General features: G+C 39.1%; 4 protein-coding genes across 4 annotated transcripts; all 4 read right to left on the reverse strand.

Annotated features, from left to right (window-relative positions):
• Positions 1 to 356: 356 nt before the first annotated feature.
• Positions 357 to 1,531, reverse strand: LOC112259401 (interferon alpha-1-like). Its single transcript, XM_024434105.2, has 5 exons — positions 1,354 to 1,531; positions 1,165 to 1,254; positions 884 to 1,033; positions 715 to 807; positions 357 to 612 (listed from the first exon to the last, which is right to left on the reverse strand). Exons 1-5 carry the CDS (start codon positions 1,477 to 1,479, stop codon positions 505 to 507), a joined length of 567 nt encoding a protein of 188 aa, XP_024289873.1. The 5' UTR covers positions 1,480 to 1,531; the 3' UTR covers positions 357 to 504.
• A 5,214-nt stretch (positions 1,532 to 6,745) lies between these two features.
• Positions 6,746 to 10,803, reverse strand: LOC112259402 (interferon alpha-13-like). The gene is made up of 5 exons (XM_042327870.1): positions 10,678 to 10,803; positions 10,495 to 10,581; positions 10,214 to 10,363; positions 10,024 to 10,116; positions 6,746 to 6,841 (listed from the first exon to the last, which is right to left on the reverse strand). Exons 1-5 carry the CDS (start codon positions 10,801 to 10,803, stop codon positions 6,746 to 6,748), a joined length of 552 nt encoding a protein of 183 aa, XP_042183804.1.
• A 2,828-nt stretch (positions 10,804 to 13,631) lies between these two features.
• Positions 13,632 to 15,199, reverse strand: LOC112259403 (interferon a3-like). The gene is made up of 5 exons (XM_024434108.1): positions 15,060 to 15,199; positions 14,723 to 14,797; positions 14,443 to 14,592; positions 14,058 to 14,135; positions 13,632 to 13,706 (listed from the first exon to the last, which is right to left on the reverse strand). Exons 1-5 carry the CDS (start codon positions 15,192 to 15,194, stop codon positions 13,632 to 13,634), a joined length of 513 nt encoding a protein of 170 aa, XP_024289876.1. The 5' UTR covers positions 15,195 to 15,199.
• A 4,529-nt stretch (positions 15,200 to 19,728) lies between these two features.
• Positions 19,729 to 20,725, reverse strand: LOC112259404 (interferon beta-like). Its single transcript, XM_024434109.2, has 5 exons — positions 20,600 to 20,725; positions 20,409 to 20,495; positions 20,128 to 20,277; positions 19,939 to 20,031; positions 19,729 to 19,836 (listed from the first exon to the last, which is right to left on the reverse strand). Exons 1-5 carry the CDS (start codon positions 20,723 to 20,725, stop codon positions 19,729 to 19,731), a joined length of 564 nt encoding a protein of 187 aa, XP_024289877.2.
• Between the last annotated feature and the right edge of the window lie 1,212 nt (positions 20,726 to 21,937).

Raw genomic sequence — 21,937 nt, forward strand, 5'->3', positions numbered from 1 at the left:
CGGTCTAGGGAACTGCATCTCAGTTATAGAGGCGTCAATACAGACCCTGGTTCGATTCCAGGCTGTATTACTACTGGCCATTGATTGGGAGTCCCATAGGGTGGCGCACAATTGGCCTAGTGTCGTCCGGGTTAGAGTTTGGCCGGGGTCAGCCGTCATTGTAAATAAGAATTTGTTCTTAACTGACTTGCCTAGTTAAATAAAGGTTAAATAAAAATACATGTAAACAAATGTCCTGAGCATGTTTAACCCAAATCTGAACTTTCACACACCGACATCATCACGATGCTACTGAATGAGCACACAGAGTAGCAATATTTAAAAGTATAAAACATGTGTATTTACGTGACAGCAACAGTATGCACAATTTTCAAATAAAGATATAACTTTGATAGATAAAATCATTGAATTAAATTGCAGTTTGACATTGCACATAACATAATTGTAGAACGGTAGGCTATCAAAATCAAGTAGAGTATGTAAATCAGTTCTACAAGTTCAAATTCATGTTCTTTTGGCCCACAGAAGGCTATCAGAGTTATGTTCCAGAATGAACTGTAGGCTGTACAGGAGCTCTTTTCGAACCACTTCCCAGGCGCAGTAACTGAAATTCTGTGAAAATAAAAATGCACTGTTCGGGAAATGTAGGCTAATATTCATAGAGATATTATCAAAACAGGGATTTCCATTATACTGTTTTTGCTTGTACCCTACTTTTTCTTTTAGGACAGCTGCGATGTTCCTGAAATATGTCTTCAGCACCTTTACCCTGACTAGATAATCACATGTGTTCACGCTCCCCATCATCTGACACAAGAAGAAAATAAGTGTCACAATCCAACAATTAAACAGTTAAGTAATGTGTGTTGGCATAGTAACTCACACATTTGCTCTCTTCAATCTGACGGTATACAATATTCAGAAAATTCTCCAACTTCCGTTGGTCCCACTTAGTAGGCAGGTCATCAGCTCCAAACAATGTGTCGATGTTCTTCAATGTCTCATAAATAGCCTTAGGATCACTGCTGCTCAACTGAAACGGACAACAACAATAATTTTAAAAAACATGAATGGCAGTTTAAAGTTGTCTACTTTCTAATCCTAACGGTTGCAAATACTATTTCATGCTGTGAAGAACACTTGGATATGCGCCCATGCACTTACCTGAGGCGCGCCGGAGGTTGTGAAAGCAGTGGCTGGGAATGCTATGAAGACATTATTATCCTGCATGCACTCCAGAGGAAAATGACCCCCCTGAAAGAATGAGAGAACACTGAAGTCAGGTTGAGCTATTCAGTGAATAAACATAGTTGGAGAATTCATCTCAATTCAAAAGTAATTTAAATAATGTACCATGTCTCTCAGTAGGTTGTGGGTTATTCGCACCAGCTGTCCTTGTAGCTGGCAAGGCATGGGCATGGAGCAAACTTGTGCGAGGCAGAGGAAGGCGCTCATCCAAGTGACAGTCTGAAGTGTCATTCTTGGGGTAGCTAGATGACCTGTAACAGAGTATCATTGTTAGTCTAATATAATCCTGAAAGTGATTCATTCGTTGAAACCTGAAGCAATGATCAAATTATATATTGACTCACCTGTTGCCAGTACAGTACAGATTTCATCCAGAGTCAGAATTTGTTTCCTGATCCCATATCTGCGGCTTAACTTAAATTGTGAGAATTTAAAGGATGTACAGAAAGTGAAAGGTGGTCTCACTAGGTGTAAAAAAAAAAAAATGAATGAATTTGAGAAAGTTTGACCTCATGAAAACCGCACTTGGACTACCGGATGTCCCTTTTCGTATCCTCCACTTCTCTCTCATCATGTGCCTAATGTGTCCTCAGTAGGCTAGGTCTAAACAATCTAAGTCACCTGGCCTTGTGAAGGCTCAAACATTGCTAAAACATATAGAGAGAGAGAGAATATCGACCCTTAACTATACAATCTAAAAAGAAAAGGTTCCTTGAGTATCCTTTAGTGGTACTTCAGATTGAAACTGTGGTGGAACCCCTATAAAATGGTTCTTCAAAGAAACCCTTATAATGGATCCTCAAAGAACCTTTTGAACAACCTTTTGGGGTTCATTTTTAACTACCCCCCTATTATTAGTAATAAATATAATAATATGCATAACAATAACAACAATTACACTATTTTAGTCCTCTTTGTTTATTATGATTTTAGAGGCAAAGCAGAATTTTAAAAAATCTAAATATGAGGTAAACTCCCAGCATGACCCCGAGTCCAATGGGTATATCCTCTGGCGTGTTGATGTTAATGTGTTGATGTTCTCCGTATCCATAGCCAGAATGATTTTGCAGAGCATGGTGATCGAACAGGTTTCCTGTTTTATTCATCAGAGGTATAGGGAGGGTGAAGTCTATGAATCCACAAATAGTAGATATACAGATGATTAACAGAACGTGCACACGACAGAATTCATACCTTGGTTATTGTGATGATTATGAATGGGGAAAAAAACTTTGATAATGGTTTTCATAAACATACCTTTGGGATATGAGTTGAAGAGGTAAGGGAGGAGGATGGTCAACGTGATCACCTTGTATGCCTCCTCGTTTGTATACCGGAAAACATAAACACAAAAGTGAGCAGTTCAGTCATCGGAACCCAATACAGCTAGCTTTCAACATATTCTTATAGCCTACATAGTTACTTCTTTGTTGATTGATATCCATTGAAATTGTGTCCATTTTGCACAAAAGATTTGCACGAAAATTGAAAGATAGATGGTGTCATCATTGTAATATTCATATGTGTAAACATACTGAATTGTAATTGGATGCATTTTACTGCCATATCATACTGTGCTATGATTGGTTTAGACCACCCAAACGGTTAGGTCATGGTCAGTTTCGATCCTGGTAAGCGATACGTGAACATGCCAGTTATAGCTAGCTAATAAAGAGCTATGTTAAGAAATATCCCGTAGTACTGCATTTTATTATTTTGTACAAAGTGTACAAAACAAGACAATCATAAAACAAAATCAATTTAGATCATACAAGGGACAAACTTTACCTTAAATTGAGGAGATCTTGTTTAATGTTTCAGTTAAGTGCCTGCACCTGCTGTCCTTTCAAATTCAAATCCAAATGATTCGGTTGGGCAGTTAGGTTCCTCGATGAACCCCACCTTCTAAAGGGTACTTGGAATAACTTTTTGGGGGTCATTTTCAGTGCAAAGGAACACAAGGTTATTCTAAGAACTTTGAGGTTCTGACAAAGAACCCTTGTTGAACCCTTACTTTTTAGAGTGTACAATGAATGCTGTAGATGTCTTTATCATCTGAATAATCCGTTAGCATAAAAATGTAAATATCTTGTCATTACTTATCTGATTAAACCAGTTTGCCAATATGTTGTGATAACCTTATCTTAGGTTTATCAGAAAATGTCAAATATTTAAAACGACCTAATAGGCATACTACAGCATGCGATCCTCCTGGACATGCTACGTTAAAGGGCCAGTCTGCGGTTGGTACTTACAATTTGGGACTTTTTCATGAATTATATATAGCTATTGATTCTTGAAGAATAGACATATAAAACTTTTAAATGCCTCATAGTTCAACTGTCGCACCACATCAGAACCCAAATTCTAAGCTTTATTTACTCTGTTGTTTGTAAATAATTTAGCTAATTGTAAGCAAATACTTTACATCCTCAAAATGTGGTTAAAACTATAGTCTCACTTTGATTTCATTGATGGTCCGACACTTGCATCCTGATCTTGCTATGAATTTGACAGTTGCTACTTTTCTCCAACCCCATCCCTTTGCTATTTACCAAAACAGTGGGGCTTTGTGATTGTTTGATTTGCAGGTTGCCCCTTTTGAAAAAGTATGCCTATAAACAAATGAATCCATGAAAGTATGACTCATTGAATACAGTTGAAGTTTACATACACTTAGGTTGGAATCATTAAAACTCGTTTTTCAACCACTCCACAAATTTCTTGCTAACAAACTATGGTTTTGGCAAGTCGGTTAGGACATCTACTGTGTGCCTGACACAAGTAGTTGTTCCAACAATTGTTTACAGACAGATTATTGAATTTATAAGTCACTGTATCACAATTCCAGTGGGTCAGAAGTTTACATACACTATGTTGACTGTGCCTTTAAACAGCTTGGAAAAATCCAGAAAATTATGTCATGGCTTTAGAAGCTTCTGATAGGCTAATTGACATAATTTGAGTCAATTGGAGGTGTACCTGTGGATGTATTTCAAGGCCTACCTTCAAACTCAGCGCCTCTTTGCTTGACATCATGGGAAAATCAAAAGAAATCAGCCAAGACCTCAGAAAAAAATTGTATACCTCCACAAGTCTGGTTCATCCTTGGGAGCAATTTCCAAACGCCTGACGGTACCACGCTCATCTGTACAAACAATAGCACGCAAGTATAATCACCATGGGACCACGCAGCCGTCATACCGCTCAGGAAGGAGACGCGTTCTGTCTCCTAGAGATTAACGTACTTTGGTGCGAAAAGTGCAAATCAATCCCAGAACAACAGCAAACGACCTTGTGAAGATGCTGGAGGAAACGGGTACAAAAGTATCTATATCCAAAGTAAAACGAGTCCTATACTGACAGAACCTGAAAGGCCGCTCAGCAAGGAAGAAGCCACCGCTCCAAAACCGCCATAAAAAAATCCAGATTACGGTTTGCAACTGCAAATGGGGACAAAGATCATACTTTTTGGAGAAATGTCCTCTGGTCTGATGAAACAGAAATAGAACTGTTTGGCCATAATGACCATCATTATGTTTGGAGGAAAAGGGGGAGGCTTGCAAGCCGAAGAAAACCATCCCAACCATGAAGCATGGGGTGGCAGCATCATGTTGTGGGAATGCATTACTGCAGGAGGGACTGGTGTACTTCACAAAATAGATGAGATCATGAGGCAGGAAAATTATGTGGGTATATTGAAGAAACATCTCAAGACATCAGTCAGGAAGATAAAGCTTGGTCGTAAATGGATCTTCCAAATAGACAATGACCCCAAGCCTACTTCCAAAGTTGTGGCAAAATGGATAAAGGACAACAAAGTCAAGGTATTGGAGTGGCCATCGCAAAGCCCTGACCTCAATCATATAGAAAATTTGTAGGCAGAACCGAAAAAGCGTGTGCGAGCAAGGCCTACAAACCTGACTCAGTTAAACCAGCTCCACCAGCTGTCAAGAGGAATGGTCAAAAATTGACCCAACTTATTGTGGGATGCGATTGACCCAATTGAAAGGCAATGCTACCAAATACTAATTGTGTGTATGTAAAATTCTGACCGACTTGGAATGTGTTGAAAGAAATAAAAGCTGAAATAAATCATTCTCTCTACTATTATTCTGACATTTCACATTCTTAAAATAAAGTGGTGATCCTAACTGACCTAAAACAGGGAATTTTTACTCTGATTAAATGTCAGGAATTGTGAAAAACTGAGTTAAAATGTATTTGGATAAGGTGTATGTACACTTCTGACTTCAACTGTATATGCATATGAAAACAAGATGAGAATAGATTCATGTATTTTTTATTCAATGTTATGAATAAATAAAATATTATCAGTCAACCAGTATCTCTCTCTCTCTCTCTCTCTCTCTCTCTCTCTCTGTGAGATTATGATTGACATTTTTGTCATTTAGCAGACGCTCTTAGCCAGAGTGACTTACAGTGGTGAGTGCGTACAGTTTTACTATGTTTTTTACTGGTCCCCCATGGAAGTTGAACCCACAGCATTGGCATTGGAAGCAACCACGCTCTACCAAGCTGAGCCACACAAAGCATCTTCTGCGTCCAATTCATGCCTGTACAGTTGAATTAAACTGTTGGTAATAACTGATGATTAAATAGAAATGAACCATCATGTTATGACATCTGTGTCTGAATAATCCTGCTAACATTAACATTTGAATAGTTCGTCGTTGGGAGAGGCAAGCAGGGCTATATGAATGAACCAATTTGCCGATGTGTTGTGATAACTTAATCGTAGGTTTATTAGAAAATTACCTAAATCATAATTCCTAATACTATAACGTTTCATCATCCCCGACATACTACGCTGAAGGGGACATTTCTGCGATTACCACATCCATTTTAAAACAATTGATACACAAGCTACCCATTGATTCCTGAAGAATATATATACATTTTACAATCCTCGTGAGCTTAGTTCAACTACTGTCTTACCTCATCAGAACCCAAAATAAAAAAAAAATGTTGACATTGTTTGAAACCATGTAAATGTAGAAAAACACAGGATATAGCTTCCAACTGTACTTAAAACTAGACTACAACTTTTAATCTCATAGGTGGACCTTCCTTTCATCCATAGCTCTGTGACAGTGGTTACTTTTCTCCAACCCCATTTCTCAGCTATTATGAAAAAATAGTGGTTCAGTGACCGCTTTCGTGTTGTTTGAACTGCAGATTACTCCTTTACAAAAGTCAGTCTATAAACAAATGAATGCAAGAAAGAATGGCAGGATGAATGCGTGAATGACTGAATATATAAATTAATTAATTAAAAATATATGATAATAATTATTTACATTTATTATAAAGGAATAAATACATAGCCTTCACATATAAATATCAGTCAACCAATGTTTATAAACAAATAATTCACTTGGTAAATACATCAGCTGTCAATCTATTAGCCAGTCTCAGAAACATGTCACATGTCTCCAATGATGATTATGTGGTTCTCCAAAAGACCGCTTCTTCCTCACGGCTTGACTCTGCTGTCGAGATATTTCTTGGACTGCACCAGGTTTTCGGGAACCTCCACTCGCGTGATCTCCCATACGCACGCGCTGTGTTCCTGGATAGCAAACAATGTAGAAATAATTATTTATTTTTTCTTCCAGTCACCTCAACCACAGCAGGTGTTGTGCCAACGCATCCTACGACACCACAACGGCGCTTGGAAGTTCCCAGTTTCATATGTGATTTGTGGCAGCGAAATGCATCCCATTTGTGGTGATGTAGAACTTTTGCTCAGTCTAATTTAGCCTCTATTCGAGAGCATTTCATATTGGACCGACCCAGTGGCGACCGGTTTTCAGGGCAGGTGGGGCAGAACTCCATCTGTTTTGAGCCCCACCTGTTTAACTACAACAACAAAACGTTTTTAAAAATGTAACGTTGTTTTATTGTTGCCTGTTTTGCATGTTATTTTGGCATTAATACGTGTCACATATAAGTTTGTAAACAATATAAAAAATAAGTAATTATTGAGTTAATAAAGCTGCATACAAACATGGACTCTTTTTTGCTTTCTTGAGTAAGGCAGTTCCAAAATGCAGGTGTTTCAGCCTAGCTCAGTGCTTTCTGTGTTGGTGGGGCAGTCAGTGAAAAATACAGAGCTGTAAATAATAATTTGTTATAAATTGACTTGCCTAGTTAAATAAAGGTGAATTATATTTTTATTTTATAAAAAGATGAGAGAGGCCTGTAATTTTCATGATAGGTACACTTCAACTATGACAGACAAAATGAGAAAACAAATCCAGAAAATCACATTGTAGGATTTTTAATGAATTTATTTGCAAATTGTGGTGGAAAATAAGTATTTGGTCACCTACAAACAAGCAAGATCTCTGGCTCTCGAAGACCTGTAACTTCTTCTTTAAGAGGCTCCTCTGTCCTCCACTCATTACCTGTATTAATGGCACCTGTTTGAACTTGTTATCAGTATAAAAGACACCTGTCCACAACCTCAAACAGTCACACTCCAAACTCCACTATGGCCAAGACCAAAGAGCTGTCAAAGGACACCAGAAACAAAATTGTAGACCTGCACCAGGCTGGGAAGACTGAATCTGCAATAGGTAAGCAGCTTGGTTTGAAGAAATCAACTGTGGGAGCAATTATTAGGAAATGGAAGACATACAAGACCACTGATAATCTCCCTCGATCTGGGGCAACCCCACACAAGATCTCACCCCGTGGGGTCGAAATGATCACAAGAACGGTGAGCAAAAATCCCAGAACCACACGGGGGGACCTAGTGAAAGACCTGCAGAGAGCTGGGACCAAAGTAACAAAGCCTACCATCAGTAACACACTACGCCGCCAGGGACTCAAATCCTGCAGTGCCAGACGTGTCCCCCTGCTTAAGCCAGTACATGTCCAGGCCCGTCTGAAGTTTGCTAGAGAGCATTTGGATGATCCAGAAGAAGATTGGGAGAATGTCATATGGTCTGATGAAACCAAAATATAACTTTTTGGTAAAAACTCAAATCGTCGTGTTTGGAGGACAAAGAATGCTGAGTTGCATCCAAAGAACACCATACCTACTGTGAAGCATGGGGGTGGAAACATCATGCTTTGGGGCTGTTTTTCTGCAAAGGGACCAGGACGACTGATCCGTGTAAAGGAAAGAATGAATGGGGCCATGTATCGTGAGATTTTGAGTGAAAACCTCCTTCCATCAGCAAGGGCATTGAAGATGAAACGTGGCTGGGTCTTTCAGCATGACAATGATCCCAAATACACCGCCCGGGCAACTAAGGAGTGGCTTCGTAAGAAGCATTTCAAGGTCCTGGAGTGGCCTAGCCAGTCTCCAGATCTCAACCCCATAGAAAATCTTTGGAGGGAGTTGAAAGTCTGTGTTGCCCAGCAACAGCCCCAAATCATCACTGCTCTAGATCTGCATGGAGGAATGGGCCAAAATACCAGCAACAGTGTGTGAAAACCTTGTGAAGACTTACAGAAAACGTTTGACCTCTGTCATTGCCAACAAAGGGTATTTAACAAAGTATTGAGATAAACTTTTGTAATTGACCAAATACTTATTTTCCACCATAATTTGCAAATTAATTAATTAAAAATCCTACAATGTGATTTTTTTTTTTAATTCTCTTTTTGTCTGTTGATGTTGAAGTGTACCTATGATGAAAATTACAGGCCTCTCTCATCTTTTTAGGTCGAGAACTTGCACAATTGGTGGCTGACTAAATACTTTTTTGCCCCACTGTATATATAAAAGACAATAGCTGTAGGATCAACAGAGGCATCCGGGGCAGTAAGAGGGACAGAAATTCGGTTACTTACATTTTGTCATTCAACGCCCCTGGGATAATGTACATTTGGTGAACAATTATGACAACTAAGCGAAACGGTGGGGATTAAATGAGCTGGGCTAGCTTTAGTGAATTCACAGTGCATCTGTTCAGTCTATTGGGCTAGTATTGTTCCGATTACGTTATTTACTGTGGAAAGCAATTTCATAGAGGGAGTTGGAACCACAGAATTGGGAATTATAAAATGTCATAGGATCTCCATGGTCGGAACGGAAATCGCATAGGAGCTCAGAGTAAAACGCTCAAAAACAGGCCCGCATTGTCCTGTGTTAAAACACACCTCACTGAAAAAAATGATTTGGAATATAACTACATTTTGAGAAGATACATTTGACTTGTTTTTAGGGCTTTCCTTAATGGATTCGTAGGCTATAGGACTAATAGTTCTAACATCCATATGACCTGAGCATGTTTAATACAAATATGAATGTTCACATATCGACAGACTGGGCTACAGAATGAGCACTCCGATTAATAATATTTAAAAGTATACAAATGTTTATTAACTTAACATTTGATGATTTTCAAATAGATACATCAATAAATTCATAAATAGGCATACATAAATAAATAACCTTGATAAATAAATAAATACATGTATAATATTGCTGTTTGACGTTGCACATTACATGATTGTAGAATAGTAGGCTTTTAAAATCAAGCACAATTGTAAAACAAAACTGTAAAAAAGTTCTCCAAGTTCATGTTCATGTTCTGTTGGCCCACAGAAGGCTATCAGAGTTGTGTTCCAGAATGAACTGTAGGCTGTACAGGAGCTCTTGTCGAACCACTTCCCAGGCGCAGTAACTGAAATTCTGTGAAAATACAAATAAACTGTTAGGGCAATGTAGGGTAATATTGTCCAATGTAGAGATATAATCAAAACAATGTGTCTATTTGTGTTTAACCTATAGTCTACCTTTTCTTTTAGGACTGCTGCAATGTTCGAAAAGTACGTCTTCAGTCCTTCTGTCCTGATGAGATAATCACTGGTATCCACACTGCCCATCATCTGCCAGAAAGAAAAAGGCAGGCAATGAATAATAATAAAAAATGTCACAATACCACAATTAAACTGTTAAGCGATGTGTGTTGGCATAGTAACTCACACATTTGCTCTCTTCAATCTGGCGGTATACAATATTCTGAAAATTCTCTAACTTCCGTTGGTCCCACTTAGTAGGCAGGTCATCAGCTCCAAACAATGTGTCGATGTTCTTTAATGTCTCATAAATAGCCATAGCACCACTGCTGCTCAACTGAAACGGACAACAACAATAATTGTAAATAACATAAATTGTAGTATAAAGGGTTCTACTTTCTAATCCTAACAGTTGCAAATACTCTTTCCTGCTGTAAAGAACACTTGGATGTACTCGCTTGCCCTTACCTGTGGCGCGCCGGAGGTTGAAAATGCGGTGGCTGGGAATGCCACGAAGACATTCTCCTGCAGGCACTCCAGAGGAAAATTGCCCCCCTGAAAGAAATAGAAAATACAGCATTCACGTTGAGGAATTCAGTTAAACATCGTTGGAGAATACATCTCAAAACAAAAGTAATTTAAAAAATGTACCATGTCTCTCAGTAGGTTGTGGGTTATTCGCACCAGCTGTCCTTGTAGCTGGCAAGGCATGGGCATGGAGCAAACTTGCGCGAGACAGAGGAAGGCGCTCATCCAAGTGACAGTCTGAAGTGTCATTCTTATTGTAGTTAGATGATCTGCAGCAGAAGATCATTGTTATTTGAAAAGAATCGTGAAAATAATGAATGAATTGAATCCTGAATCAATTATAAAATGATAGCATATTGTTGACTCACCTGTTGCCAGTAAATTGCAAATTTCCTCCAGTGATAATGTGGTTTGTGTTCTGATCCCATTTCTGCGGATGAATTTAAATAGCGAGGGTTGAAAGGATGTACAAAAAGTGAAAGGGTGTCTCGCTAAATTAGGAGTTAAAATGAATGAATTTGGGAAAGTTTTGCCTAGTGAACCGCAAGACCGGATCTCTCTTTTCGTTTGCTCCACTTCCCTCTCATCATGTTTCGAGTGGTCCTACATAGGAGGCACTTGGTCCATGTAGGTTTCGAAAATGTAACTCATAACTGGCCTTGTGAACGCTCAAATGTTTCTAAGTCAGGGAGAAGGCGAGAGAGAGAGTGTGACAGAGAGAGAATATCGACCCCTTAACTTTACAATGAATGCTGTTGACCTCTTTATTTGCTTGTTTGTTTGTTTGTCTCTCTTTCTCTCTCTCTGTGTGTCTGTCTGCGTGCCTGCGTGCGCGTGTCTGTGCGAGAGAGGGAGTGAGAGATGATGATTTAATATGATCTCGTTCTGTTTGGATCTTCTGTCTTTAATCCCATTCATGTCTATACATTTGAATTAAACTGTTTTCCATGTTTTCCTTTGGACAGATGGACAATGGACAGACTTTATAAATAAACATCCCATAATGTCAAGTGGGAGCTAAAAGTTCCTGGTCCCCCTGATTATCCTCTACTCCTCACCCAGACACCCCCCCTCACCATGCGCAATGCCACGCGTCGGCTGGAGTGGTGTCAAGCTTGCTGCAATTGGAGCAGTGAAAACACGTTTTCTGTAGTGATGAATCGTGCTTCACCATCTGGCAGTCCGACGGACAAATCTGAGTTTGGCGGATGCCAAAAGAACACTACCTGCCCGAATGGATAGTGCCAACTGTAAAGTTTGGTGGAGGAGGAATAGTGGTCTGGGGCTGCTTTTCATGTTTCGGGGTAGGCCCCTTAGCTCCAATGAAGGGAAATGTTAACATTACAGCATACAATGACATTCTAGACAATTCTGTGCTTCCAACTTTGTGGCGACAGTTTGGGGAAGGCCCTTTCCTGTTTCAGCCTGACAATGCCCTGACAAAGCAAGGTCCATACAGAAATGGTTTGTTGAGATTGGTGTGGAAGAACTTGACTGGCTTGCACCGAGCCCTGACATCAACCCCATTGAACACCTTCGGGATGAAGGCCGACTGCGATCCAGGCCTAATCGCCCAACATCAGTGCCCGACCTCACCAATGCTCTTGTGGCTGAATAGAAGCAACTCCCGCATCAATGTTCCAAGTAACATCTAATGGAAAGCATTCCCATAGAGTGGAGGCTACTATAGCAGCAAAGGGGGGAATGAGATGTTCGATGAGCAGGTGTCCACATACGTCTGGTCATGTGGTGTATAAAGTAGAATTATCATGTGACTGACGATCAGCAACGAGTTTAATCTGCATCCCCTCATATGGTTAGATAAAACCACTCTCATTGGTTTTAGACAAGAACGAAATTTTGACAATTTATACAAAATACATTTCATTCACAAGTCGTGGAATTACCACTAAGGACCCCAAAGTCAAGCTTAAATGAATGTATATGTATTCACGCCAGCGGAGAGATTACAGACAAACAGCGCTTCATGTGGAAGTTAGTCAGAGGCTCTGACGAGGTATTTCCCCCTCGGCATATTGATACTATCGCGACGGGTTACACAAAGATAACCAAGTGTCTCCTTTCTCAGCAAAGCATTCGCTCTCAGAGACCGGATGCGGAGGAGGACAACACCTGGCAACCACAGTCTGGGTGTTCAGCCAATATTTTCACTCCCGCTGAGCCGACCTTGTGAGAGCAATCCTCAGACACCCTGTCTGTCTACAACAGGCGCATTTCTAAGTATTAAACAGGTCAAATATGTAGAATAAGCAGTGGTGTAAGTACTTAAGTAAAAATACATTAAAGAACTACTTAAGACATTTCTGCGGTATCTGTACTTTACTTTACTATTTATATTTTTGACTACATTTACTTTTACTTCATTACATTTAAGAAAATATTGTACGTTTTACTCCATACATTTTCCTTGACACCCAAAAGTACTCGTAACATTTTGAATGCTAATTAGGACAGGAAAATTGTCCAATTCATGCACGTATCAACAGTACATCCCTGGTCATTCCTAACGTCTCTGGTTTTCAATTAAGAAAATAAGAAAATGGTGACGTCTGGATTGCTTAATATAAGGAATTGGAAATAGTTTATACTTTTACGTTGATACTTTAGTATATTTTTTGCAATAACATTTACTTTTGATACTTAAGTATAACCAAATATTTTTACTCAAGTAGAATTTTACTGGGTGACTTTTACTTTTACTTGAGTCACTTTCTATTAAGGTTTCTTTACTTTTACGCATAATTACAAAAGAGTACTTGTTCCACCACTGAGAATAAGTGTGAGACTCTGAAAAAGCAGAAAGAGACGCAGTAAAATTCAAACAGACACATTTTCAATGTTATTTTTTTTCACAGGTTTTTAAGTAGACAGTTAATACAGTTTAGTTCAACACAGGTACAAAAGGGAAATGTATAATAATTACAAACTATGATTTATTTATTATGATTTTAAATATAATAAATAGACTAACAGGGTCCCACGTGATTGTTTGCATTCTTTATAAACTGGTAAGTGTGTAGCTTCTGAGATGAGTCGGATGATCAGTGCATCTTTGCCTAAAAAATATCCAATCTTTGCAGATTATGTTTCGTCTCTTTCCTGATGAGCTCCCACGCCTGCGCACTGTAGTTCTGAAATACAAAGGAACATGTAAATATCAGAGGTGTGGACTTTCTGGTCATATAATGATCATATTGTCTTGAACAACAAAGAGCTGGTGCCATATGTAATAATAATAATAATAATAATAATAATGTATGAAGCTTCTCAGAGTAGGAGTGCTGATTAAGGATCAGTTTTGTATTTTAGATCACTATGAATAAGGACAGAGGAGACCTGATACTAGATCAGCACTTCACTTCGACGCTTGATACATATGTCCCCAGAACCGAAAAAGTGCACCAAAACTGCTCCTGCTTAGCCTAGTTTATATTAATTTGATCAGATGTATTAAACACGTTGCCATCCGAAAACAAACACACCATTTGTCTCAGAACCTTCCTATTCAACTTCTTGAAGTAGCGTTTCAGTCTCCTCTCAGGTTTCTTGGCAGGTGATACCTGTTGGACAAAATTAAAACATTAGCCCCCGACTGAACATAATAGCCCACAGATTCTCACTTGTACAGTTAATAGTCTACACCTAAAACAGGGCCCTCCAACCCTGTTCCTGAAGAGATACGGTCCTTTAGGTTTTCACTACAATCCTCATCTAGCACAGCCGATTAATTAGCTGGTTGATAAACTGAATCAGGTTGGTTACAACTGGGGTTGGAGCGAAAACCTACACGAGGGTAGCTCTCCATGAACAGGGTTGGAGAGCCCTGACCGAAACAGGGACCATACTTTAAATAGAACTGTTACTTACACAGGATTTAAGGTTCTCAAATTGGCCTTCGAGAATGTTGAGGAAATTGTCCAGCTTTTTCTTGTCCCAGATGACAGCCTTTATATTCCCATCAAACAGTTTTGTGATTTGATAGATGGTCTCATTCCGGAATCTGACTTTGCCCTCAAACTGCACATGCAGTTATAAAAACAAGACGAGAAACAGTATAGGGTTAAATTATGCCATCAATATAACGTTGGGTCAAGACCGCTATACTAAAGCATATCAGAACATGAAAAGTCAAAATTCTAGTTTTTACCTCGGCAAGCTCAATGCGTCTGTAAAGTGATTCGGGGAAAAAGACAGGGGCCTCCTGCTTTGTTATATCTCCTCCCTGGAAAACCACCAATACAGTATTTTAAGTCACGTGTCTAAAAGTATAGCTTATACTGCAAGGACAGTATAGGCCTAATGTATATATCCTCTCGTGATCGCTCTGTCATTATAGCCTAGCGCCCTTTTACTATGGCTATTCACATATAGATTACAGTCTTCTAACACAAAGGCTAAAACACATTACTATTTTGCTTGGTTGGTTGTTTTGCTGTCCTTAATACATGCATTCATTATCCTTTTACAGTGTGCTGATAACTCACCATCTGGTCCAGCAGGGAAAGGTATTCTGCGCTCAAGTGACCGTAGCGGTGTCGGATACAGTCACAGCAATGACACACGCTCTGCATACTGCAAATAATAAGAAAAATACACGTCCAGCTCTCCTTTGTATACATTGTAAATAGTCGTTTGCTTCGTTCTTAGTTTTCGTGTTGAGTTCGAACATTTTGGCTCTGTTAAGGAGTTTTATGTGGAGTTAGGAAAGGGAAAGCTGTATGGAGAATTTCCCCGATTAACCTATCGGAGGCGGGGACTTTAACTTTCCAGACTCTAGCACATGCCGGCAAAGGAATTCCATGCCTGGTCCTTCTTCTGGACGACCAAATCCCAGCGTTGAATGGTACTTTAACCACGATAATGTAGGTTATTATATTGAGATATAGGCTATTCGCGAGAATAAGCTAGGCATCTAACAGCAACAACAAAAAAAACGTTACAAAAAAGTCTGATAACAAAATCGTCGAAGTCGAAATAAATCCTAAACTTAAGACATTTACCCACATAATAAATACATTTAGTGGGTTTCGTTCTAAGTTAGTCCGAAATATTTTTTCACGGGGTTCTTGCAAGCAGGCACAGCGCCAGGATTTTTTTTCTCTCCAGAGGCTTAAGGGGGGCTTGCCCAATACCTGGGGCTGCTAAGAAAATAGTCGATTTTCATGACTTCAGAGTTATAAGGAAGTTCTCGTTTTTTCAATAAAAGCAGATATGACACACATCACATTGATATAAATGTAGTTTTTAATTGAATTTAGCCAAAGAATATTCAACAAAATAGCTATAAACCCAAGTGACCACAAGGCAATGACAAAAACGACTTTCACGTGCAAAGGTGACAGACTTCAGCACCGGACAGCGCCCATGCACTGAAGTCTTTCAGCAATAACGACACAATACATCCAAAATGCGACAACAACAAGCAGTGCATTTATTTCATATGCATAATCAGACAACTGTACATTGGTAATAATGTTTCGGATGAAATGGCTATCACAACGTCAGAAATGCAATTAATAATATCCAAAGTGCTGCCACAACGAGAAGTGCAATGCATTTAGCCTGTGCCTGTTAACTGTGTCACACACTTGTAAAACGAACTGGCTATCATCACAATCTTAGTGATTACATTTCTATTGAAAAAATACTTGTAGGCCAACTGGCCGACAATATGCATCCGTCTTCTTGTTCCATCCTGGTCCAGACCACCCGACAGGCGCGCTCTGTCAATACATAAAAGGCCTTTCAGTTGAACATTCATAATAATAGATGAGGCTACGACAGGCGCACAATATACAAAATGACCCAACTTAATACCACATAATAATATCCTATGGCATATTTATATTAAATGAATCAGTTACTCATCAAGTGTTGTTTTATAGAAGGACATGCGTCTGTTGTTGTGGTTCGTTGCAAATTAGTTCTTTCTGCGTGTATGGACAGGCAGTCAAGGTTGCTGAGTCGAGTGTTTGCCATTCTGTTTCTCGGGTAGGTTTTTACACGCAGCATGCGTCCACGAAGTAGTCTTTGTAACGTTTAAGCATGGACAGGAACTTTCCAACTGCTCTTATATATATACTCTCCGTTCTCTCGGACTATTTTCGAATGTCCATCACTTAGAGCATTGCATATTGTTGAGCCATACTCTTTCTGAATAGTCCACTCATTCCACGCTATCATTGCATATCTATGCTTAACACTAGCATTGAGTGTTTTGAACGAACTTGTCGCTTTCTTCCAGTTCTAGTAGCCATCGTGGGTATATGCCGCCTTCTCTCCACCATGGTTTCCTGGACGTTGAAAGTGGCGTCACGCAAAGCAGAAAGCTAGGTCCTTTGAAATAGAATATTCCAGCCATTTGTAATCCTCATACCATCTACGATTGAAGTAGCGATCCTGCTGTTCAACATTTGTGGCTGGATAACACCGAAGACAGCGCCTTGGTTCTTTAACATGTAACTAACTGGTTTAAATCAGAGGGAGCACAGCTAGCAGCGACGACCTGCTCTGGTGCTCCCTCACGTCGTGGCTCACGAGTTTCTCTCTCCGACTCATCTTTCTTATCTCCCTATTCTTCTTTGGCCCCCTCGGAGACACGGCCTGGGTCTGGATTTTCAATGTCTATCAACACTCTTCTCTTGATCAGAAAACGTTCCATTGCAACGGGGCGAGATGGGCGACTAGCTAGCTGGAAGCTAGCTCACATAACGTAGCCTAACGTGCGCGAGCACACACACCAAGTTGAATGAATGTCCTTTGGGTGGTGGACCATTCTTGTTTTTTATTTTATTTTTTACATGTATTTAACTAGGCAAGTCAGTTAACTGCTGGGAAAGCATAGGCCTTATGTCTATTTCGGATATTGATAGACAATCTAAATTGTTGCTGTTATGGAGCCACTGATACGGCTAGGCTTCATTGCTGGTCTCAGATCCCTTTATCACTTTCACTTAGCCAAGACTTTCTCCGTGCTGTCTTACCCAATGCTCTTTCACCTGGGAAGCGTAACATGAGCCTGGTACAACATTGTAGCAGCCGCCACAATTCACATTTTTTTTCCCCAAAATGAATAATTAGACCAAATAGATAAATTATTTGTAAGATGTCATAGTGATTCAATAGTTAATCATTACATCACTTTTAAGTTAAAACACCATTTGTTTTGCTCAGAGTCTGTCAGTAACTCTATTAGAGACAGATGTTCTACTCTTTTGGCTGCTTCAGATGACGTTAGCATAAAATGACAATGGAATCTCGAAACTATGCTAGTATTCTTTTGTCCTTTATTAAATATATGTATTATTATATTCTTATCTATACATATTATTTATTAGTAGCAGTAATAATTCATAAATGGCACCATACAAAGTTATTCTTGGACCCAATTTTGGTTCAGTGAGGAAGAACACCTTGGGTTCTATATTTAGTTCAGTGAAAGAGTGTAGGCATATTAATGGAATCATTCTGTAAAAAAAAAAATTGAAATAAAAAGTGGCAATGCAAACAAATTACCTTGGTAAACACAGGAGACAAATGCTTATTGTTGTTTTTACTTTTCCATTTCATATCCATTGTTTTGACATTTTACTCAGTGAAAAGCATAACCAAGCATTCATTGTTGACACATGCATTTGATAAATGTTATTCACAATTACAGTGTAAAGACCTTGAAATCCAGAAAACCAGGTCCACCACTGTGTCCCTCCTCCTGAAGTTTCAAGTTGTGTTCTATAGGTAATGAACAAACCAATATTGATCCTACAGTGACAGCTTAAAGTGAATGAATTTCATCAAAGTATTAGTGTTGGTTAGTTATGATTTTACTGGTGAGATTATTGAAAGAATGATGTGAATTAAAGACAGGCAATTGAAAAAAACGGATATTTCCTCCCAACAGCTAAAGGTCCTGAAGCTTCTGCACATGTGCAGGACCCCCCAACTCCACACAGTCTCCTCTCCATTCATAGAGAACAGGCTAGCCTACTGTGGCGAACGGTGCTCATTTAATGAAGTTAGATCAAAGCTGAATCTATTTCTGCAAGATCACATAATGGTAGTTTTCTACATAACAGAACCAAATATAATAGCGTAGTATAACGTTACAGTAAGACAACAACAACAACAACAACAACAACAACAACAACAACAACAACAACAAAACTAATTTCTCATGAAATTTGAGGACGATTGGGCTGCTAGGCAAAATATATGCTTTGATTGAAACTAAACAGGTAGGCTATGCTACGGTTTGTTTACACCATCTGCTCGACAATTCACTCATTGCACATCATTTAAAACAACACTATAGGCGACTACGAAACTCAAGAAAATGTAAATGCATATCCTCATCAAACTGATTGAGATCAAATGGTAGGTATGCAGATTCTGCATGACGTTTCACTGGAAACATTTGAAGAGTTGTTATTCACAAGTGACTGTGAGAAATGTGAAGGGAGGTTCTCTATGAGTAGAGCAGGGACTGTGCGCAAAGTAGAGAATCCTGCACCTGCGCAGAAGCCCCGGGACCCCCAGCCACCTGGAAGCAGTGTCCAAAAAAATACGTATCTGCAGCCAAGGCCGATGAAAAAGATATTAGCCAACTGAAACTTCAGGTTTTCTACATAGGTAATAACAACATTCCAAATTCGTTTACTTTGATCTATTAAATGATGGCATAATTCTACTATTGTATTACTTTGCATCACTGTCAGTGACATATATTTATTTTGAAGGCTAACCGTAAAGTCTACTGTTGTGGCTTAATCCTTATTGTGTCTAGTTTCACGTAGATGGGTCAGACCACCATTAATTAAATAAGAACTGTCATATAAATTAGGGTTATTTTAGACGATGACAACAAGCTATATAGTTAGCTACCTAACTATAGATAGTGAAACAGATTGAGCACTCAGATTAACAATATTTAAAAGTATAGAAGTGTTTATTAACTTAACATTTGATGAAGAGCAACATATTTTCAAATAGATAAATCAATAAATTCATGAATAGGCATGCATAAAAAAATAACCTTGTTAAATAAATAAATAAATACATGAATAATATTGCTGTTTGACGTTGCACATTACATGATTGTTGAATAGTAGGCTATTAAAATCAAACACAACTGTAAAAAGATCTGCAAGTTCAAATTCATGTTCTGTTGGCCCACAGAAGGCTATCAGAGTTGTGTTCCAGAATGAACTGTAGGCTGTACAGGAGCTCTTTTCGAACCACTTCCCAGGCGCAGTAACTGAAATTCTGTGAAAATACAAATAAACTGTTAGGGCAATGTAGGGTAATATTGTCCAATGTAGAGATATGATCAAAAAAGTGTCTATTTGTGTTTAACCTATAGTCTACCTTTTCTTTTAGGACTGCTGCAATGTTCCCAAAGTACGTCTTCAGTCCTTCTGTCCTGATGAGATAATCACTGGTATCCACACTGCCCATCATCTGCCAGAAAGAAAAAGGCAGGCGATGAATAATAATAAAAATGCCACAATACCACAAGTAAACAGTTAAGCGATCTGTGTTGGCATAGTAACTCACACATTTGCTCTCTTCAATCTGGCGGTATACAATATTCTGAAAATTCTCCAACTTCTGTTGGTCCCACTTAGTAGGCAGGTCGTCAGCTCCAAACAATGTGTCGATGTTCTTCAATGTCTCATAAATAGCCATAGCACCACTGCTGCTCAACTGAAACGGACAACAACAATAATTTCAAATAACATAAATGGCAGTTCAAAGTTTTCTACTTTGTTATCCTAACGGTTGCAAATACTCTTTCATGCTGTAAAGAACACTTGGATGTACACGCTTGCCCTTACCTGTGGCGCATCGGAGGTTGCAAATGCGGTGGCTGGGAATGGCACGAAGACATTCTCCTGCAGGCACTCCAGAGGAAAATTACCCCCCTGAAAGTTAGAGAAAACACCGCAATCACGTTGTGCTATTCAGTTAAACATAGTTAGATAGTTGGATAATACTTCTCAAGACAAAAGTAATTTAATAAATGTACCATGTCTCTCAGTAGGTTGTGGGTTATTCGCACCAGCTGTCCTTGTAGCTGGCAAGACATGGGCATGGAGCAAACTTGCGCGAGACAGAGGAAGGCGCTCATCCAAGTGACAGTCTGAAGTGTCATTCTTATTGTAGTTAGATGATCTGTAGCAGATGATCATTGTTAGTAGAATATAATCCTGAAAATAATTCACTATTTGTATCCTGAATCAATTATCAAATGATAGCATATTGTTGACTCACCTGTTGCCAGTAAATTTCAATTTTCCTCCAGTGAGAATGTGGTTTGTGTTCTGATCCCATATCTCCGGGTGAATTTAAATAGTGAGGATTGAAAGGATGTACAAAAAGTGAAAGGGTGTTTCGCTAAATTATGAGTTAAAATGAATGAATTTGGGAAAGTTTTGCCTAGTGAACCGCAAGACCGGATTTCTCTTTTCGTGTGCTCCACTTCCCTCTCAGCATGTTTCGAGTGTTCCTTCATGGGAGGCTGGTTGAAAGAAAGTAACTCATAGCTGGTCTTGTGAGAGCTCAAACGTTTCTAAGAAAGACAGGTAGAACAACGACCCCTTAACTTCACAATGAATGCAATAGACCTCTTCATGTCTTTATTTTACTAGGAAAGTCAGTTAAGAACATATTGAACAAATAAACTAAAGTAAAAAATTATAAAAAGTAATACAATAAAATAACGAGGCGATGTACTGGACCGTACGTACTACCCTCTGTAGCGACTTACGGCCAGATGCAGAGCAGTTGCCACACCAGGAAGTGAAGCAAGCGGTCAGGATGATCTCTGCTGTAGAACGTTTTGAGGATCTGGGGAACCATGCCAAATATTTTCATTCTCCCGATGGGGATAATGACCACTCTATGGAAAGGAGAGAAGGACTTGTCTGATGTCGGTACCATCAATGTGCCAACTTCTGTTCGTAGGTCAAAACCGTTTGGACTACAAACTAATGTGGCCCCACCGTGGAAAGATTCTCGTTATGCTCTAAACTCCCCATTAATGCCACAGGACTCATCTGAAGGTAACCAGTGCTAGTAAAAAAAATGGAAGTATGGAGGGAGTTTTGTGCCTAACCCCAAAAAATATTTCCTGAGTGTTGTTTTTTTAAACAAGAAAGCTAAAACTGGTTTTGAGAAATGTTTGAAAATTAATTACAAATTTAAAACTGAAATAACACATTTACATAAGTATTAAGACCCTTCAGTACGTTGTTGAAACACCTTTGGCACCGATTACAGCCTCGAGTCTTCATGGGTATGACGCTACAGGCTTGGCACACCTGTATTTGGGGAGTTTCTCCCATTTTTCTCTGCAGATCCTCTC

The sequence above is a fragment of the Oncorhynchus tshawytscha genome, linkage group LG09, assembly GCF_018296145.1.
Source record: "Oncorhynchus tshawytscha isolate Ot180627B linkage group LG09, Otsh_v2.0, whole genome shotgun sequence".
NCBI lineage: Eukaryota > Metazoa > Chordata > Actinopteri > Salmoniformes > Salmonidae > Oncorhynchus > Oncorhynchus tshawytscha.

Coding starts and splice junctions, on each gene's coding strand:
- LOC112259403 (XM_024434108.1), bottom strand. CDS start 15,194: ATGTATACAAAGGAGAGCTGGACGTGTATTTTTCTTATTATTTGCAGT. Junction 14,798..15,059: donor TTTCCCTGCTGGACCAGATG/GTGAGTTATCAG, acceptor GTGGTTTTCCAG/GGAGGAGATATAACAAAGCA. Junction 13,707..14,057: donor GGAAGGTTCTGAGACAAATG/GTGTGTTTGTTT, acceptor TTTGTATTTCAG/AACTACAGTGCGCAGGCGTG.
- LOC112259401 (XM_024434105.2), bottom strand. CDS start 1,479: ATGACACTTCAGACTGTCACTTGGATGAGCGCCTTCCTCTGCCTCGCA. Junction 1,255..1,353: donor ACAACCTACTGAGAGACATG/GTACATTATTTA, acceptor TCATTCTTTCAG/GGGGGTCATTTTCCTCTGGA. Junction 613..714: donor CAGCTGTCCTAAAAGAAAAA/GTAGGGTACAAG, acceptor TTATTTTCACAG/AATTTCAGTTACTGCGCCTG.
- LOC112259402 (XM_042327870.1), bottom strand. CDS start 10,803: ATGACACTTCAGACTGTCACTTGGATGAGCGCCTTCCTCTGTCTCGCG. Junction 10,582..10,677: donor ACAACCTACTGAGAGACATG/GTACATTTTTTA, acceptor TATTTCTTTCAG/GGGGGCAATTTTCCTCTGGA. Junction 10,117..10,213: donor AGATTGAAGAGAGCAAATGT/GTGAGTTACTAT, acceptor TCTTTCTGGCAG/ATGATGGGCAGTGTGGATAC.
- LOC112259404 (XM_024434109.2), bottom strand. CDS start 20,725: ATGACACTTCAGACTGTCACTTGGATGAGCGCCTTCCTCTGTCTCGCG. Junction 20,496..20,599: donor ACAACCTACTGAGAGACATG/GTACATTTATTA, acceptor TCTAACTTTCAG/GGGGGTAATTTTCCTCTGGA. Junction 19,837..19,938: donor CAGCAGTCCTAAAAGAAAAG/GTAGACTATAGG, acceptor GTATTTTCACAG/AATTTCAGTTACTGCGCCTG.